Here is a 15,207-nt window from a genome sequence, read left to right as displayed (position 1 = left end):
AGCCACAGTGCTGGACCTGCCCTCCAGCAAGCTGGTCTGAACCCTGCTCCTGTCCCTTTATGGTCCTGGGTAAGCCTTCCCTAAGCTTTGGTGTCCTTATCTGCAAAATGGGAGTCACTGAGACCACCTTCCAGACTCAAGGGGAGGAAGGCAAAAGCTCTGGCCTGTGCTTAGCACACAGGAGGTTCTTACTCAGCCCTTGTTGGATTTGAGCCCTGGCTACACAGGGAGGACGCTGATACTCCGAGCCACTTGTCTGATACACAGTGACCCTCCACCCCACACCCTTGCACCACTGAACCTCCAGGTCTGGGCCCCACATTGCTTAAGGCCGGCCAGACCCACCATGTGAAAAAGAAAAAGAAGACACCAGACACATTTGACGTCAAGGGCTCGGACTTCAAGGAATTGAAGGCAGGTCCTGCCCACGCAGTGCTGAGCCCTAGGGCCTTTCCAAGCCCCTCCGCACATTCTGTCTCCCGCACCCCCTCAAGGATCCGGAAAGTGAGACGTATCACCCCCATGGGCAGATGTGGAAACTGAGGCCCAGAGAGGTGAGTGCCACACCAGGACTGGCCTAGGCCCTTCCTTCCAATGGGCAGGGGTTGGGGGGTGGAGAACCGGTCTCTCCATGGACAGCGACTGTGAGAAGCATCTGACGACCCACTCTTAGAAAACTCAGAGCGGGCCCCTTCCACCGAGGCTGGGCCCTGACTGGGCCATTCGCAAGACCTGCTGTGTGCCAGGCATTCACTTTAACCCTCAAGCTGGCTGAGAGGAGAGAAGCGGCTCAGAGAGGGACAGCAACTCAGCCAAGATCACACAGCAGCCCTGGAGTTTGAATCCAGCCCTGGAATCTGACACCGGACCTGGCCTGCCCACTATCCCTGAGCCCAGCGGCCCTCTTTGCCACATGCTGGCCTCACTGGGAAAGTAGAAAATGTTGCCAAAGACCCAGGGTCGACTGTCTGGAAGTCTAATTCAGTCCCAAGGAAGAGAGAACAGCAGTTTCAAGAGTCCCCAGCATGACTCTCTGGGAAACGAGGGGTCGAAAGCAACATGACCAGAAGGCCAGGTGGTACCAGGGAATGTTTTCTGGCTCTCAGCTCCCGGAAGGGTCAAGGCTCAGCTGGTGGGCCCATGCTTGGGAGAATACAGAGTCATTGCAGGCCGGCGGTGTGGGTCACTAGAAAATTCCACATCTTTCGCTGAACCAGCCACTCCTCATCGGCTAATAAACAACTATACCACTGTGTGGGGTTCTCAAAGCCACTTTTCTTTTCTTTGGGAATTTCAGACTTTTCCAATAATTTTAAACTGTTTAACTGAACCAGCCTTTGGTGGTGATGATAATCATTATCATGGTGGTGATAATTGACATCGGGCTAGCTCTGAGTTCAGATCCCAGCTGTGTGCCCGGAGCTAGCTGCTTAACCACTGTGCCCTGGTTTTCCCATCTGCAGAACCGGGGTAATGACAGGGGCTCCCTCCTAGGTGGTGGTGAAGTCTGGGGAGAGGCTGTACGTAAAGCGCCTGATGCAGCGAGCACACAGTAAACGCTCAGCGTAAGGGTGGCTTCTTGTCCAGCACGTGATGTCATCACACAGGCAGCCTGAATGGGGCCTCGAGCCCCACATTCAGAGGGGATCCAGTTGGACTTCAGAACCACGTGAAGGTGGGAGGAGGGGAACTAAGGTGCCCCTCTACTAGTGAACGACACCAGGGAACTCCCCCAAACTGGGAAACACAGGTGAACCTTGCTAAATAGAAACCCAGTACACGGAGATGCATTCTCTTGGACTTCAGGGGAGTGATTCAAGATACAGAGCTCGGTTCTTCTCCTTCTGGGACTTTTGTCATCCCCCGCCCCTGCCACATGCTCTGTAAGTGGGAGGGCTGTGTTTTCCCTGTCCTGTGCTTCATCAATGGCCCCCCGCTTTAGTTACTGAAACGTTTAGGACACTTAGAGACAGTCCAGGACGATGAAAAGCCTTCGGGCCCTAGAACTGGAAAGACATGGCTTCAAATCCAGGCTCTGCTGTGTGATCTTGGGTAAGTGACTTGGCCTCTCTGAGTCTCAGTTTGGACAGCTATAAAGTGGGATGACCCCACGGACTTTGTGATCCCAGGGCTTTGGAAGGGCCTGGCATGTGGTAAGTACACGGCAGACACTGGTCCTCTCCTTTTCATGAGCTTCTCTCTTTGGACTGACTTCTGAGAGCCAAGGGCAGGGTAGCTGAGTGGGTCCACACCCTGTTACCTTGACTCCAAGCCCTGTCTGCTGCCCTTGCTGATTCAATACCAAGGAGCCCGCTGGGCCCTTGAGGGCACTCGCTTGGCCAGCAAAAGCCATGAGCTTTTTGAGAACTGTCTGATGATTCCATGGTGCCCTGGGATGGCAAGAAAGTAGGGATGCAGATTGCTTAAGCTATTGGGAGCCACCAGACCCTGAAAACAACTCCTGCTGCTCTGGTGCAAATACGGGAAAGAGATGAGAAAGGGGAAGAAATGGGGGGCGTGGGTAGGCCCTGCTGAGGTCTCCTCTGGGGCTCCCTTGGACTGGGGCAGGGACAGGATCTGGAGATTGTGACCACAGGGTCTGGGAAACCTGCAGCTGCCCTCCCTGGACCCAGGGTTTTCTAGGGTGTGGCCGCATACTGTCTGTGTGACCTTGGAGAATCCACTTGGCCTCTCTGGGCTTCCCTCGAGTTGTTCATCAGCAAAATGGCGAAACTACTTTCTAGGTGGTTAGCAGGGCCTGGCATCGAATAAGGACTCTCAAAACTGGTCAAGCCACAAACATTTTCTAAGCACATGCTATGTGCTGGTCACTCTGCTGGCACTGTGGCACTAGGGGAGCTGTCACAGGCAGGGAGTTGGAAACATTGGGTATGCCTATCCCAGCCCTGCCATAAAAGTGTTGTGTGACCTCTGACAAGTGTCTGGAGGTCTCTGAGCCAAGAAAGCAAACAGGGAAGGGCTAGGCATGCTGCAAGGCAGTCTAGAGCCCGTTAGTTCATCACCAGCGTTGTTTTATACATAACTGATGCAGCCTGAGTCTGACATGGCAGGGGGTGGTCCAGGCAACATGGAAGGTCCAGAACTCAGAGTTCAGGCCAGGGCCTGGGTGCTGGGGAGGAGGAAGCACAGTCACGAAGCGCGGGCACTTCATTCTGTGGGACTAGAGTGTGTGCATCAGCCCTCATCAACTGAGTGTGGCCTGAGCTAGTGTCTCAGCTGGAGGAAGGGAGGGGCGGTAGAAAGAACCAGAAGCCTTGGGTTTAAAATCCAGCCCTACTGTCTAAAAGCTGTGTGACCTTAGGCAAGTCCTTGCCCTCTCTGAGCCTTGGCTCCCACCTCTCTAAGATGGAGGTGATCCCAGCCATCTGCGTGCAGGGCTGTGGGAAGGCTCCCCCTGGTACAGCCAGATCCATGTTCTCACAGCACCCCCACTATCATCTGCCTGCTGAGTTCTAATCTTGCAGTAAATTGGGTCAGAAAGGTCACTTCTCCGGGTGGCACTGACTCAACCTGGTCACTTTCTGAGGAAACGTAGCCGAGGGACAGGAGCGTGGCCTCGGGAGCTGGAAAACGCCTTGGTCTGAGTCCCGGTTCTGCTGCTTCCCAACGTCTGACCTCCCAAGTCATTTACCATCTCAGGGCCTTGGTGTCCTGGGTGATAACAGCACCTGCCCACGGGGTTGTTGTGAGGGTCAAGTGAGGATCACATGAACTGTCACCCTAAAAGCTTCCAACTAGTGGTGGCTCTAAAAATAGTAGGAATTACCCTTCTTATTATGCTTGTGTTGCACCCTTAGCTTTTGTTCAAGGCTCATGCAAGTAGCCATGTGCCATCTTCTTCTATATTTTCTGGAAAACTTCTGCAAAGAATGCTGCCCATTATGCATCTCTCATAATATCCTACGTGAAGGTTCATCCCAGAATTCACTGTCAGGGGACATGCTATCTTCCAAAAGAACGACCTTTCCTCCTTGTTGATTACTTGAGCTATGCAAATCATCCTAATTCACTTTCTGCTTTGGCTGCCAGGAAGTCCAAAGTCAAATTTATATCTCAATCGTAGTAGCAAATTTATTTGCTTTAAACCCTCTTTGGAAAGAGGTCATGCAGAAAAAAGAAATCAGCTAGTAATAGGAGGTATAAAATTGAGGTAGTTGGCCAGAGAGACTTGGCTATCCAGTTTCTCAGAAAACTCTGGCCTGGGAGGGGGTGGGGTGACAGCTGTCCAAGGAACCTCAGAGACCACTTTCTCATTTGGGGAAAGGAGGCCCATAAGGGTTATTTCTTACATGCTTTTCACTTTTTATTTGCTTGCCTGAAGCAGTGACCTTAGTAGGATCATCTACTTACACAGCACATTGATTAGGAAATGTCTAATTATAAGTAATAACAAAGAAAAGTGTTTACACTTTTCTACTAACGCCAAATCAGATTATAAAAAGCTAACAGCAAAAAAATATGTGATCCCACATATCTCATGGTATGTGTGTATATATGTATCTGTCTGCCTATCTATCTATGTATATATGCGTAGAGCGATACAGGTTTAAAAGACTTCGTCATCATCAAGGAAAGCTGTCATGGAGCTGGTGAAGCCCTAGCCCTTGGGAGGTGCTCAGTTTCTGGAATGAAGAATGAATGGAGGTTGAAGTTTTCTTTTCCTTTCTTTTTTTAAAATTGAAGTATAACTGATTTACAATGTCATGTTAGTTTCAGGTGTATAGCACAGTGATTCAGTTATACAAGAGGTCCTTGCTGGTTATCTATTTTATATATAGTAGTGTGTATATGTTAATCCCAACCTCCTCATTTATTTATGAGTTTTTCCACTAGGACTTCTAAGTCCAGACTTTGAGAAAGTGGGTTTGCCCCAGAACCCTCCCTGGGTGAGTGGCACAGTGTTTCCTCCACCCACAAAACAATGTCCCCATTCAGAACCCAGGACAGGTTTCGGGATGCCCTCTCAAGTCCAAGACTCGTCAGGTGGGAAAGCATGCTCAGCATCGGGCCCACAAGGGTGAGCCTGACACGGAACCAAGCTAGGACCGGGACTGAGAGTCCTTCTCCCGCAAGGCACACAGCATGGGGTCCCCAACGGGGATGCAGGGAAGGAAGCCCGGGGAGGTCTACCCGCAGCGGCTGCAGGTCCAGCACCTCCAGGTGCCCTCTGTGTGTGCCACGCTGTCCACACGGCCCTTCACCACCTCCCTGTCATAACCCTTCAAGGTGAGGTCTGTCGCCCGGTTTTGCAGATGAGGAAACTGAGACTCAGAGAAGGAAAGTGACTTGCTTAAGGGCACACAGCCAGGAAGTGATGGAGACAGGATTCTAACCCGGGAGAACGGGCTCCCTTCAGAAACTGAGTCTTCATCCATTTTATCCTCCTTCCACACTCACAGAGTGGTGGCTGGCCGGGGAGAGGGAGAATGGTTTTCTTTTTTTTTTTTTTGTGGTACGTGGGCCTCTCACGTTGCAGAGCGCAGGCTCCAGACGCGCAGGCTCAGCAGCCACGGCTCACGGGCCCAGCCACTCCGCGGCATGTGGGATCTTCCCGGACCGGGGCACGAACCCACGTCCCCCGCATCGGCAGGCGGACTCCCAACCACTTCCCACCAGGGAAGGCCCTGGAGAATGGCTTTCTTGTAGCAAAATTTCCCTTCCTGATCTTCCAGGACAGAGGTTGACGAACTTTCTCTATAAAAGGCCTGAAAGTGAATATTTCAGTCTTTGTGGGCCTTGCTGTCTTTGTCACAGTCACTCAACCCTGCCGTCGTGGTGGGAAGTCAGCCACAGACACCATGGAGAAGAAATGGGGGTGTCCCAACGAAACTGCATTTTTTAGACGACGACATATGAATTTTCATACGATAGTCACAGGCCGCAAAATAGTATTATTTTGATTTTCTTTCAACCGCTTAAAAATGTAAAAACCAAACTTAGCTCACGGGCCATATAAAAACATATAAAAAGGGGAGCCAGAGTCGGCCGTGGGCTGAAGTTTGTGATCCCTGTTGTAGAATATCAGGTGCACAGAGCTCTGACGTCACCACGGATGTTTTCGTAGTTGCAGGCCTTGAGGAGCCAGCAATTTCGGGGCTCTGAGGAGAAGCCCAGCGTCGGAGCTGAAACAGCGTCGCTCAGAAGCTGGAGCACCCAGAGAGCAGGGCTGATGCCCTGTCAGGTCAGAGTGTGCGTGTCGGCCACGGGTGAGCGATTCGGGGGCTCCGTCCCCAGCTGTGAGAGTGGGGAGCTCTCAGAGAGCAGCCTGGACAGTTCGGGGTCACCCACCCTTGGGCTCCATCCAGCACAACCAGAGTCTCTCAGGGAGTGGTGTTTTTAACAAGCCCCAGTGCAAAACCTGGGGACTATTTCTTTGCTGGGTGGCCCTGAGCCAGTTAACTCACTTCTCTGTGCCTCGGTTTCCTCATCTTTAAGATGGGCATAATCATGGACCCTACCTCGTGGGGCTGTTAGGACAGCATCTCAGGGCTCGGCACCCCGTAAGTGCTCAATAAACACTCCCTGTAACATGACCATTGTTGGTCCAACCCCTGCATTTCACACATGGGAGAATGGGGGCCGGGCTCTCTCAGCCTGGGGTCGGGCTTAGCCACCCACTAGCTGTGGGTGAGGCCCTGCCCCTTGGGCCTCGGTTTCCTCACCTGGAGGGAGCCATGGCCGTGAGCCCCTAGTGCCCTCCCGTGTGGCCAGGCACGCACGTTGCCGGGTGGGCAGCAGGGGTCCCGGTCCCTGTCTTACCTTCATTGTTTTCACCGGGCGGGTGGTAGAAGGATAGCCCCAGGGAGATGATGGCGGCGATTTCCAGGATGATGAGCGTCACGTCTTGCAGTGCCTCCCAAACAAGCTGCAGGAAGGTTTTTGGCTTCTTTGGAGGTATAAAGTTTTGCCCAAAAATCTGCTTTCTCTTTTCCAGGTCTGGAGCGGTGCCTGGCAAACCTGCGGACAGAGTGCAGAGAGGTTGGCCCGGGGGCCCAGGAGAGACACACACGTTCTGGGAATCATCCACGTGGCGGAGGGAGGAGAGAAGGGGAGAGAGGCCAAAACAAGGCAGGGGGCTGGCAGGCACCCACCAGGAGCCCGGCGCCCACTGTTTGCTTTGGCCCAGAGGGTCTCCTGAACAGAGACACTAGCGTGCTGTGGTTGGAGGACTGGAACATTCTGCTGTTACAGTTGTGGGGCCTCGTGGTCTAATATCTACTATCATAGATAAGCTATCACATCACGGCTTCTAGAACTCCAATAGTCTGTCGTTCATTCGCTCATTCATCCAGTTATTCATTCAACCCGTGCTTCTCTCGCTGCTGCGGGCCCGGCCAGTGTGGGTGCTGGGGAGTGTCCGCGAAGGGAAAAGCCCCACACTCAGGGACGCAGGAGCTCAGCGGTCCTGGGAGTCCCACAGTCTATGGTTCAGGGGTACAGGACACGGGCATGCCTCCTGTCTGGGTTTCTAGGTGCTGACGCCGACAGTGAAACACCCACCTACCGCCGCCAAGAGCCAGACTGGCGAGACCTCATGGGAGAGCCGGGGGTGGCTCGTTCCCAAAGAAACCCCACACCTGCCTTGCCTACCAGTGCACGTAAGCACTGGAGATCCGCTGTCCTGCCTGTGCACGGGGGAGGGGCCCGAGCTGAGTTATGTGCATTTCATAGAGGAAGAGACCAAGGCCTTCATGAGACCCGGAGGTGGCCTTGACACCGCTCCTGGGACCTGAGAACCCAGGCCAGCCCTGTTCTAAGCACATGGAAATGTGGCCCCCGGCCTCTTGTACTGTGGTGGCATCTGGGAGCTCCATATCCAGAGCAAGGAGGCACGACGTAGTATGATTCAGGGACTGCAGGGAGGTTCCCTGTCTTCCTTCCTTTGCCCAGTTCTACCCAACAGACAATGTCTGAAATTCTTCCCTTTAACTAAACGCTTCAATTCCTTTAGACCCCCTGGGAGGAGAAGCCATCATTGGTTCTGGACACCATAGTGTGAACGAGCTTCAGGCTTTTTCCTGGGAATGGGTTTTGATGGGGGGAAGAAGGGAGAATTGGAGATGGGCCTCTGAGGAAGAGGCTAGGCACAGTCAGCAGCGGCCTGTTACGGCAGTTAGCTATGCCTTTGGTCAGCCAGTTCCTTTCTCTGGGCCTCAGTTTCCCCATCTTGAAACTAGGACAGTTCAACAGAATGTACGGACCCCGAGGAGCCCAGGGATTTCAAGGTCTACAGGCCCTGAAGTGGTCTTGCTGGGGTCTGTTCACATTTTGGGGCTCCTCATAAGGTTTGGGGTAAATGAAGCTTTCACGAAGAAGAAGTTTGGTGACAATGGGACCAGCCCATTCCCTGGGCTCCTCCTGATTGATTCAAAGAGAGATGAGTCTTTGAATCTCCTGAGGGCCTGTCATTCAAATGTTCTGGAGTCTGCCAGTAGTGTGACCAGTAGAAAATATGGGTGTCCTCCAGGTCAGGGGGTCTAGCCATGGCTTAGAGGTTCTGTCATCCGGTTGTTCACAGGCCCAACGTTGAGATCCTGGGTCCTGGGACAGAGCGCCGGGCAGGAGCTGCAAATGAGAATCGCTGTGGGGTCGGGCAGGTTTTGTGAATGAGTGAAGTAGGTGGGTGGGAGGCAACAGGGAGTGATGGGGACTGGGGCAAAGAGAAGAACCTCAGCCCCTCTAAAGGGGACAGATATTTCTCGTCTCCTGTGGGGGACTCTGGGCCCAGTGTGGTAGACTGTCTGGTCTTCTAAGACAAGCTGGATACCTGGCATTTGATGTACAATTTCCCCATTGAAAACATCCCGGGGCCAAACACAACATATCCATAAACTGGATTGAGCCCATAGGTGGCTAGTTTGAGACCAAGCACCAAGAACTCGGGTGGGGCTTGGAGTCAGATGTCATGGGCTCAAATCCCAACTTGGAGTGACTCTGGGTAAGTGACTTCACCACCAGTGCCTCAGTTTCCCCTCTGTAAAATGTGGGCAATGGCGGGGCCTACCTCACAGGGGCAGGATGAGGCTTTGGCAGGCTGTCCGTGTAAGTTGCCTAGTGCTATGCCAGGCACCAGGTGAGGATATCGGGTTATTACTCTCCGGTCTTAGGAGGTTGGAGTAATTAATCACCATCTCCTGGAGGAGGAAGACTGCAGGAAGACTTCCTCCCAATAAGATGGGGAGGAGGGCGGTCAGGGTGAGGACAGGCACAGTGCAAGGACATGTGACTGCAGACAAGCCACTTCCCTCTGGGCCTCAGTTTCCCCACACGTGACATGAAGGATGGGCTTGGCTGAAGGCCGGGGACTGGTAGATCTGATACCTTATATCCAAAGACAGTTTTCTCGATAACACATGGACGCAATACCACTAGATGACGTGCACACATGTGGACGTGGCACAGGATGGGACCAGCCGCTTGTGAGCAGCCACAGACACTGTGTCCCTCTAGCCATCGTGACACACATGGACATAAATTTCTCCACTGATTTAAGTCCCCAAGTCTGGCTGAGTTTCCACCCCTATCTCCGCTGTAGGAATTCCTAGACCCATGAAACCTGTCAGCCCATGGCTCCAGAATTTCTATGTAGGCAGGAAAGTGGGCGCTGGCTGGAGGGTGGGAGTGGGTGGTGAGGATGTGGTTGGAAGGTGGGTGGCCAGGACTTCATCTAGAAGCTGTGAAGATATAAATTGTCTGTATCAAAGAAACGGGGGGGGAGGGGCGGTCCAGTGGAGGTGAAGGCCCTGAATAGGTCTCCCCGATAAAATACAGGATGACCAGTTAAAGCTGAAGTTCAGATAAACAGCAAATAATTTTTTAGCATAAGTTATGTCCCCTATAATACTGGAGGCATACTAAGAAGCATTATTTTTTACCTGGAATTCAAATTTCACTGGATATCCTGTATTTCACATTGTTAAACCTAGCAACCCTACCCCAAAAGCACCCCCCGTTCTCCCATTGTCGGATCAGGACAAGTCCTGTGGTCAGCCAGCCTCACTCTCCCATTTGACAGGCAGGGAAACTGAGGCCCAGAAATGGGGAAATGACTTGGCCCAGATACGGCGATTCAGCTGCAGAGCCAGGGCTGGACTCCTGACTCCTGGCCCAGGCCCTTTTCACCAAGGGAGGGGCTTCTCATCTTGCTCAAATGAGAAGTGAGTGAGCTTTAAAAAACTAAGCCTTATCGCACACACAAAAGTATGGACATTTCATACTCCCTCTCTCTGTCAACCTCATTTAAGAGATTTGATTCAGACTGTCCTGAGGTGACCTCTGAGTAGCCTTTATCTCATCTCCTTGGAAAAAGGGAGGCCAGAGAAGCCATTTTTCTCTCCTCCTGCAAAGGGTTCTTGATGGTTGAATGCAGACATCGGAGAGGTCATCATGAGAGGAGCTTCCCTATCTTTCCAGGAGGGGGCGCTCTGCAGAGCAGCTGCCTGCAGCCTCAGGGCAGCTTTCAGAAACAGAGGGACCGAATTCCAGTCTCAACCTGCCGCTAACTGAGACTTTGGGCAAGTGGCAGCCCTTCTCCTGGAACCCCAGTTGCCTCATCTGCAAATTGGGGCAGACGGACAACCCTCTGCTCTGCCTGCTGGGGTGAAGGTGAAAGGCCGTGCAATATGGGAAATGCCTGGCACACAGTAGGTGCCCCAAATCTTGGCAGAAAATCCCTTTGAACTCATATGCCACCCCCATACGACATCGCCAGCAGTGGCAGAGAACTCGTCTTTTCACTGTTCTGTGACCTTGAGTGACCCCTCTAAAGATGCAGGACCTACACCCACCCCCTCCCCCCGGCCACCCCACTCCCTCCACTATGTTGGGGCTGCAGACAGCGGGGCACTAAATGCACACATACGTGCTCTTAGGTGATCATCGCTTTACATGTGGCATGCATTCACTTCTCCTGGCCATTCTATAAGATGGCAATCATCAACTCCATTTCATGAATGGAAAAACTGAGGCTCAGAGAGGTAAGGTGACTTGCTCAGGGTCACACAGCTAAAGCTGGGATTTGAACCCAGGTCTCTGAGGCTCCACAGCTGTACTATTTCTACATCGTGCCAGGATGCCTATTTTAGGGCCCAGGACCTAAAAGCTAACAACTCCACCATTCTCCTTGTTCTCGAGACAGCCTTTGGCTATAAACAGAGACTTGGCACTAGACAAGAGCTAGCTCCCAGGGATGCCAAGCACCTGAAGAAAATGGGAAAATTTAGTCACCAGGCTGGGTGTTGCTAAATATTTCTGTTGTCGCTGTGGTGTAGGTTCCTCCATTAGCATAAATAAAAGTCTTATATTTTGAAAGAAATAAAAACCCCATAAGCCCTTCAAAAGCTACAACATTTATAGAAAAATGCATTTCTGTCTTTGGAAAGTGAGTGGGCTAAATCAACTGTGGCGCATCCAGTCCATAAAACACTATGTAACAATTTTTAAAAATGCAATCCATTTACATGTACTAACATAGTACAAACCTGAGTGAAAAAAATCAAGCTGCAATGTGTGTAGTTTGATTCCATTTATGTAAAACAGAAAACTCAGGAACACCATAGTTTATATTTTCTGTGGGTACATATATATGTAAATATGTAGCAAAATGTCTGTAAGGATCTGCTCCAAACCCATGACAGTGGAACCTCTGGGGAGGAAAAGGGCACTCTGATTGGTTGCAGTGGTTGGGACTCTAGCTTTGACTGAAATATTTTGATTTTAACCAGGATGTTTTATTTGAATGATTCAAAGTTTAATTTAAAGGGGGAAATCAATATGTACTGTAAGAAAATACATGTTTTTTTCCACGTAACCTTTAGACATGAACTTGGAGACAAATATTCCTGGGTTAAAATCTTGGCTTCCACACTTAGCACCTGTGTGTACCTCCGGCCAAAGAAATACTTAACTCAGATCCAACCACTGCCCTTCACTACCTGCATATTAGTCGTAGCCATCTCCCTGCTGCTACCCTCAATCCGTTCTCCACCTAGTGGTCAGAGGGATGGCTTAAAAGCATAAAGTGCACTGTGTGAATGTCAGGTCCTTGCTGGAGATGCTCCAGGGGCTTCACTGCACAGAGGAAATCCACTCTCCTTGCCCAGATCTGGAAGGCCCTGTACGGTGTGGTCCCTGCTTTCTTCTGAAGTCTTATCACCCCCTCCCCACCACTATACTCCAGTGCCACCAGCCTCTGTAGTATGGCTTCAACACAGTGCCCTCCTGCCTCAGAGCCTTTGCACGTGCTGTTCCCTCTACCCGGAATCCTCTTCCCCTCATTTGCATCTAACTCAGCTGAACCTGTCTCTCTCCCTGCCCAGGTTGGACCCCTTTTTGAATGCTCTCATACCTCACTGAAAATCCCTTTCATTTTAATTTTTATTTTAATAATTAATAATGTAATTGTTTTTTCTTAATGTTGGACTCTCCTGCTGACTGTTAAGCACCATGAGGGCAGGGACTGCATCTGTCTTGGTCTGATACACACTAGCTGTTCAATAAACAGGTGCATAGGAAGAAAGGAGGTGAGGAGGGCGCAATACTTAATTCCAAAGCAATGTCTGCTCCGAGGTATTTTCAGGCTGAGGCTGGGGTTGGGGGACAGGGGAGATACTCAGGGTCTCCTCCTGTGTCCAAGGCGGTGGTCTCCTCTGTCCTTCTTGCTGATGAGAGGGATGGAGAAGCCTCCAACCAGATGCCCACAAAAGGACTTGATGGGGAAACACACATGTCCAGCCTCAGCCTCACCCTGCGGCATCTCTCACACTTAGGGAGGTGCCTGAAGTTACTGGGGGAAACTGTTGGTGAGATCCAGTATCTGACATAAACACCAGGAAAGGAGAGGCCTTTGTTTCTGTGATAGTAGCTTCTCCTACTCTTCAAAAAGGCAGCTTTATTGAGGACCAGGAGGCATCTCTTAGAAATAGAGACTCTCTCAGGATGAAAGAATTCTGTGGGGGGTGGGGGTGGGAGAGACGGGAGCAGGGAAGGAGGATGGTGGTGTGACAGTTTTCACCCGTGAAGACCCCAGAAAGCGGAGAGTAACTCCCTTGTAAAAGTTTTAGGAAATGGGTTCTCATCCCTGATCTTGTTTGGGCCTCTCGACTCTGCAGAGCGTGTATTAAGAGGTCCATGTTGCCGATGAGGAAATTGTGGTTCACAGAGGTTCAGGGACCGACCTGAGTTCGCATACCTAAACCTCAAAACAGGGATGATACTCATCTTTTCCCTGTGACGGCATTTTGTTATCCCCATTTTACAGATGGGGAAACGGAGGCCAGGGGATGTCAAGAAACCTATCCCCTGGAGGGCAACTCCAAATCTGTCTGAATGTAGAGTCTACGTCTGAACTACTGTATCATGACCCCCTAGAACATGAACCTGGGTCTCTTCACCGCATGTAACCAGTGCAAGCTCTTCCAACCAGGCTGATCCTCATGAGGGAGGCTGGAAAGGCATCAGGAATGGCCCCATTTTACAGATGAGGAAACTGAGGCACAGAGAAGGGAGAAAGTGACTCTCCCCAAGGCGAATCCTTGAGAGCTCAGGGATCCGCACTCTGGGCCATCCACAGCCGCACTCTCCCTCCTTTGAAGAGGAATGTTTCAGAGCCTTGAACCCTGACATGCTCCTTGCACTTGGGTCACCTGGCAGGTTCTGAGCACCCGAAAGGCTGTATGGATGGAGGCTTAAGGAGGTCTGTGGAATCAGGTAGACCTGAGTTTGAATTCTGGCTTTGTCACTTTCTAGCTATATGGCCTTAAGCAAGTTATTTACATGAACAGTTCTGGACCTTGGTTTCCTCATCTGTGCGAGGGGGATAATTGGTACTTCCTTCCTCGGGTAATGCACCGAATGAACACAGCATCGCGCTTGGTGCAGGGAAATACCTTGATGAATGGAAATCATTATTGGTACTATTATTATCTGCTAAGGAGCTGTGACATTTGTTTTTGTGTCCAGGGCCACAGCCCCTCGGTCCTCTGTGGCTCCAAGCTGCAGCCGTGGTGGGCAGCTCTGGAGCACACTGGCCGTACCCCCATGTGCCCCCCCCCCGAAGTGCCGGCAGTTACCCAGACCACACCCGGCGGGAGGTGGCAGTCAGATGCCCCAGGCTTGCACCCTCAGCGGGACAATGCTGAGCTGCACCCCACACACTCCCCGCAAAGGTCCAGCGGGGCTGAGCCCCCACGGCCCGCAGCGGTAACCAGCACACCAGCACACCTCCCATCGGCGTTTCTCTCTTCCCTGCTTTCCCCCTCCTTGCTCTCTCACGCCTGAGATGATTCCCAAACACACCACCTGCACCCCATCCTCGACTCACACTGCTTTTGGGGAACCCAAACAAAGACAGGTCGGTGGGGAGTGAGCACGTGAGAAAGCCGGGGCTCTGGCGTCCCGCCTCGATTTTCCTCCAGTCTCTGGCCGTGTGACCTTGCTGGGCCTCTGCTTCCTCTCAGCTGAGGGGCTGGGATTAGCCCTCCGAGGGCCCTGCTCGCTCAAAAAGTCCGAGATCCTCCTGCACACTTGCCTTGTAACCGTATCATCCATTCATAAAACCATTAAGCTTTTACGAGGGGCCTTCTAAGGCTGCTGGGTCAGCCTGTGTCCCCGCACGCAGCGGAGGTGCTGCCAACCGGGGGAGGGCGCGAGCCTGCCCTGTGCGGACGCACACCGGGCACAGGGTGCCCCACCGATGACGTCGCTCTGGTGGAAAACCTCCTCTCTCCTCTGGCTCTACCTCCAGTGCGCCTGCGCTCTCTCCGCCTGCCCGTTTGCCTGCCTGGCCGCCCTGCTGGCCCTCCTCCTCCTGGGACGGGTCACCGTGCCTTCCTCGGGAAGCCACCCCGCAGCGGCCCCGCTCTCGTCTAGTGGCCCCTCTACACTGCGCATCCCCCACGGAAGTTATTAAGTGGTATTTTTTTTGACGGTTCTATATTTTTATTGTAATTTATCCCTTCTCTGAAATCATGCTCTTTGTACCCTTAAGGCTGAACATTGTGTACTTTGTATTTTATTATTTATTTTCTGTTTGTTTTTTTAACATCTTTATTGGAGTATAACTGCTTTACCATGGTGTGCCAGCCTCTGCTGTATAACACTGTGAACCAGCTATACGTTTACATATGTCCGCATATCTCCTCCCTCTTGCGTCTCCCTCCCTCCCTCCCTATCCCACCCCTCTAGGTG

At 51.9% G+C, this 15,207-nt stretch overlaps 1 protein-coding gene across 12 annotated transcripts in view; it reads right to left on the bottom strand.

Moving 5' to 3' along the window:
• ATP2B2 (ATPase plasma membrane Ca2+ transporting 2) overlaps nt 1-15,207 on the bottom strand; it is a 373,485-nt gene that overhangs the window by 73,363 nt on the left and 284,915 nt on the right. For all 12 annotated transcript variants that reach the window (XM_067043444.1, XM_067043446.1, XM_059077715.2 and 9 more), the window contains one exon: nt 6,781-6,978. In XM_067043444.1, coding sequence (XP_066899545.1) covers nt 6,781-6,978 — 198 coding nt within the window. The remainder of the gene's footprint in view (nt 1-6,780; nt 6,979-15,207) is intronic.

Source organism: Kogia breviceps, chromosome 10 (assembly GCF_026419965.1).
Source record: "Kogia breviceps isolate mKogBre1 chromosome 10, mKogBre1 haplotype 1, whole genome shotgun sequence".
NCBI lineage: Eukaryota > Metazoa > Chordata > Mammalia > Artiodactyla > Physeteridae > Kogia > Kogia breviceps.
The sequence above is the reverse complement of the archived record's forward strand: the minus strand, read 5'-3'. Positions and strand labels throughout refer to the sequence as shown.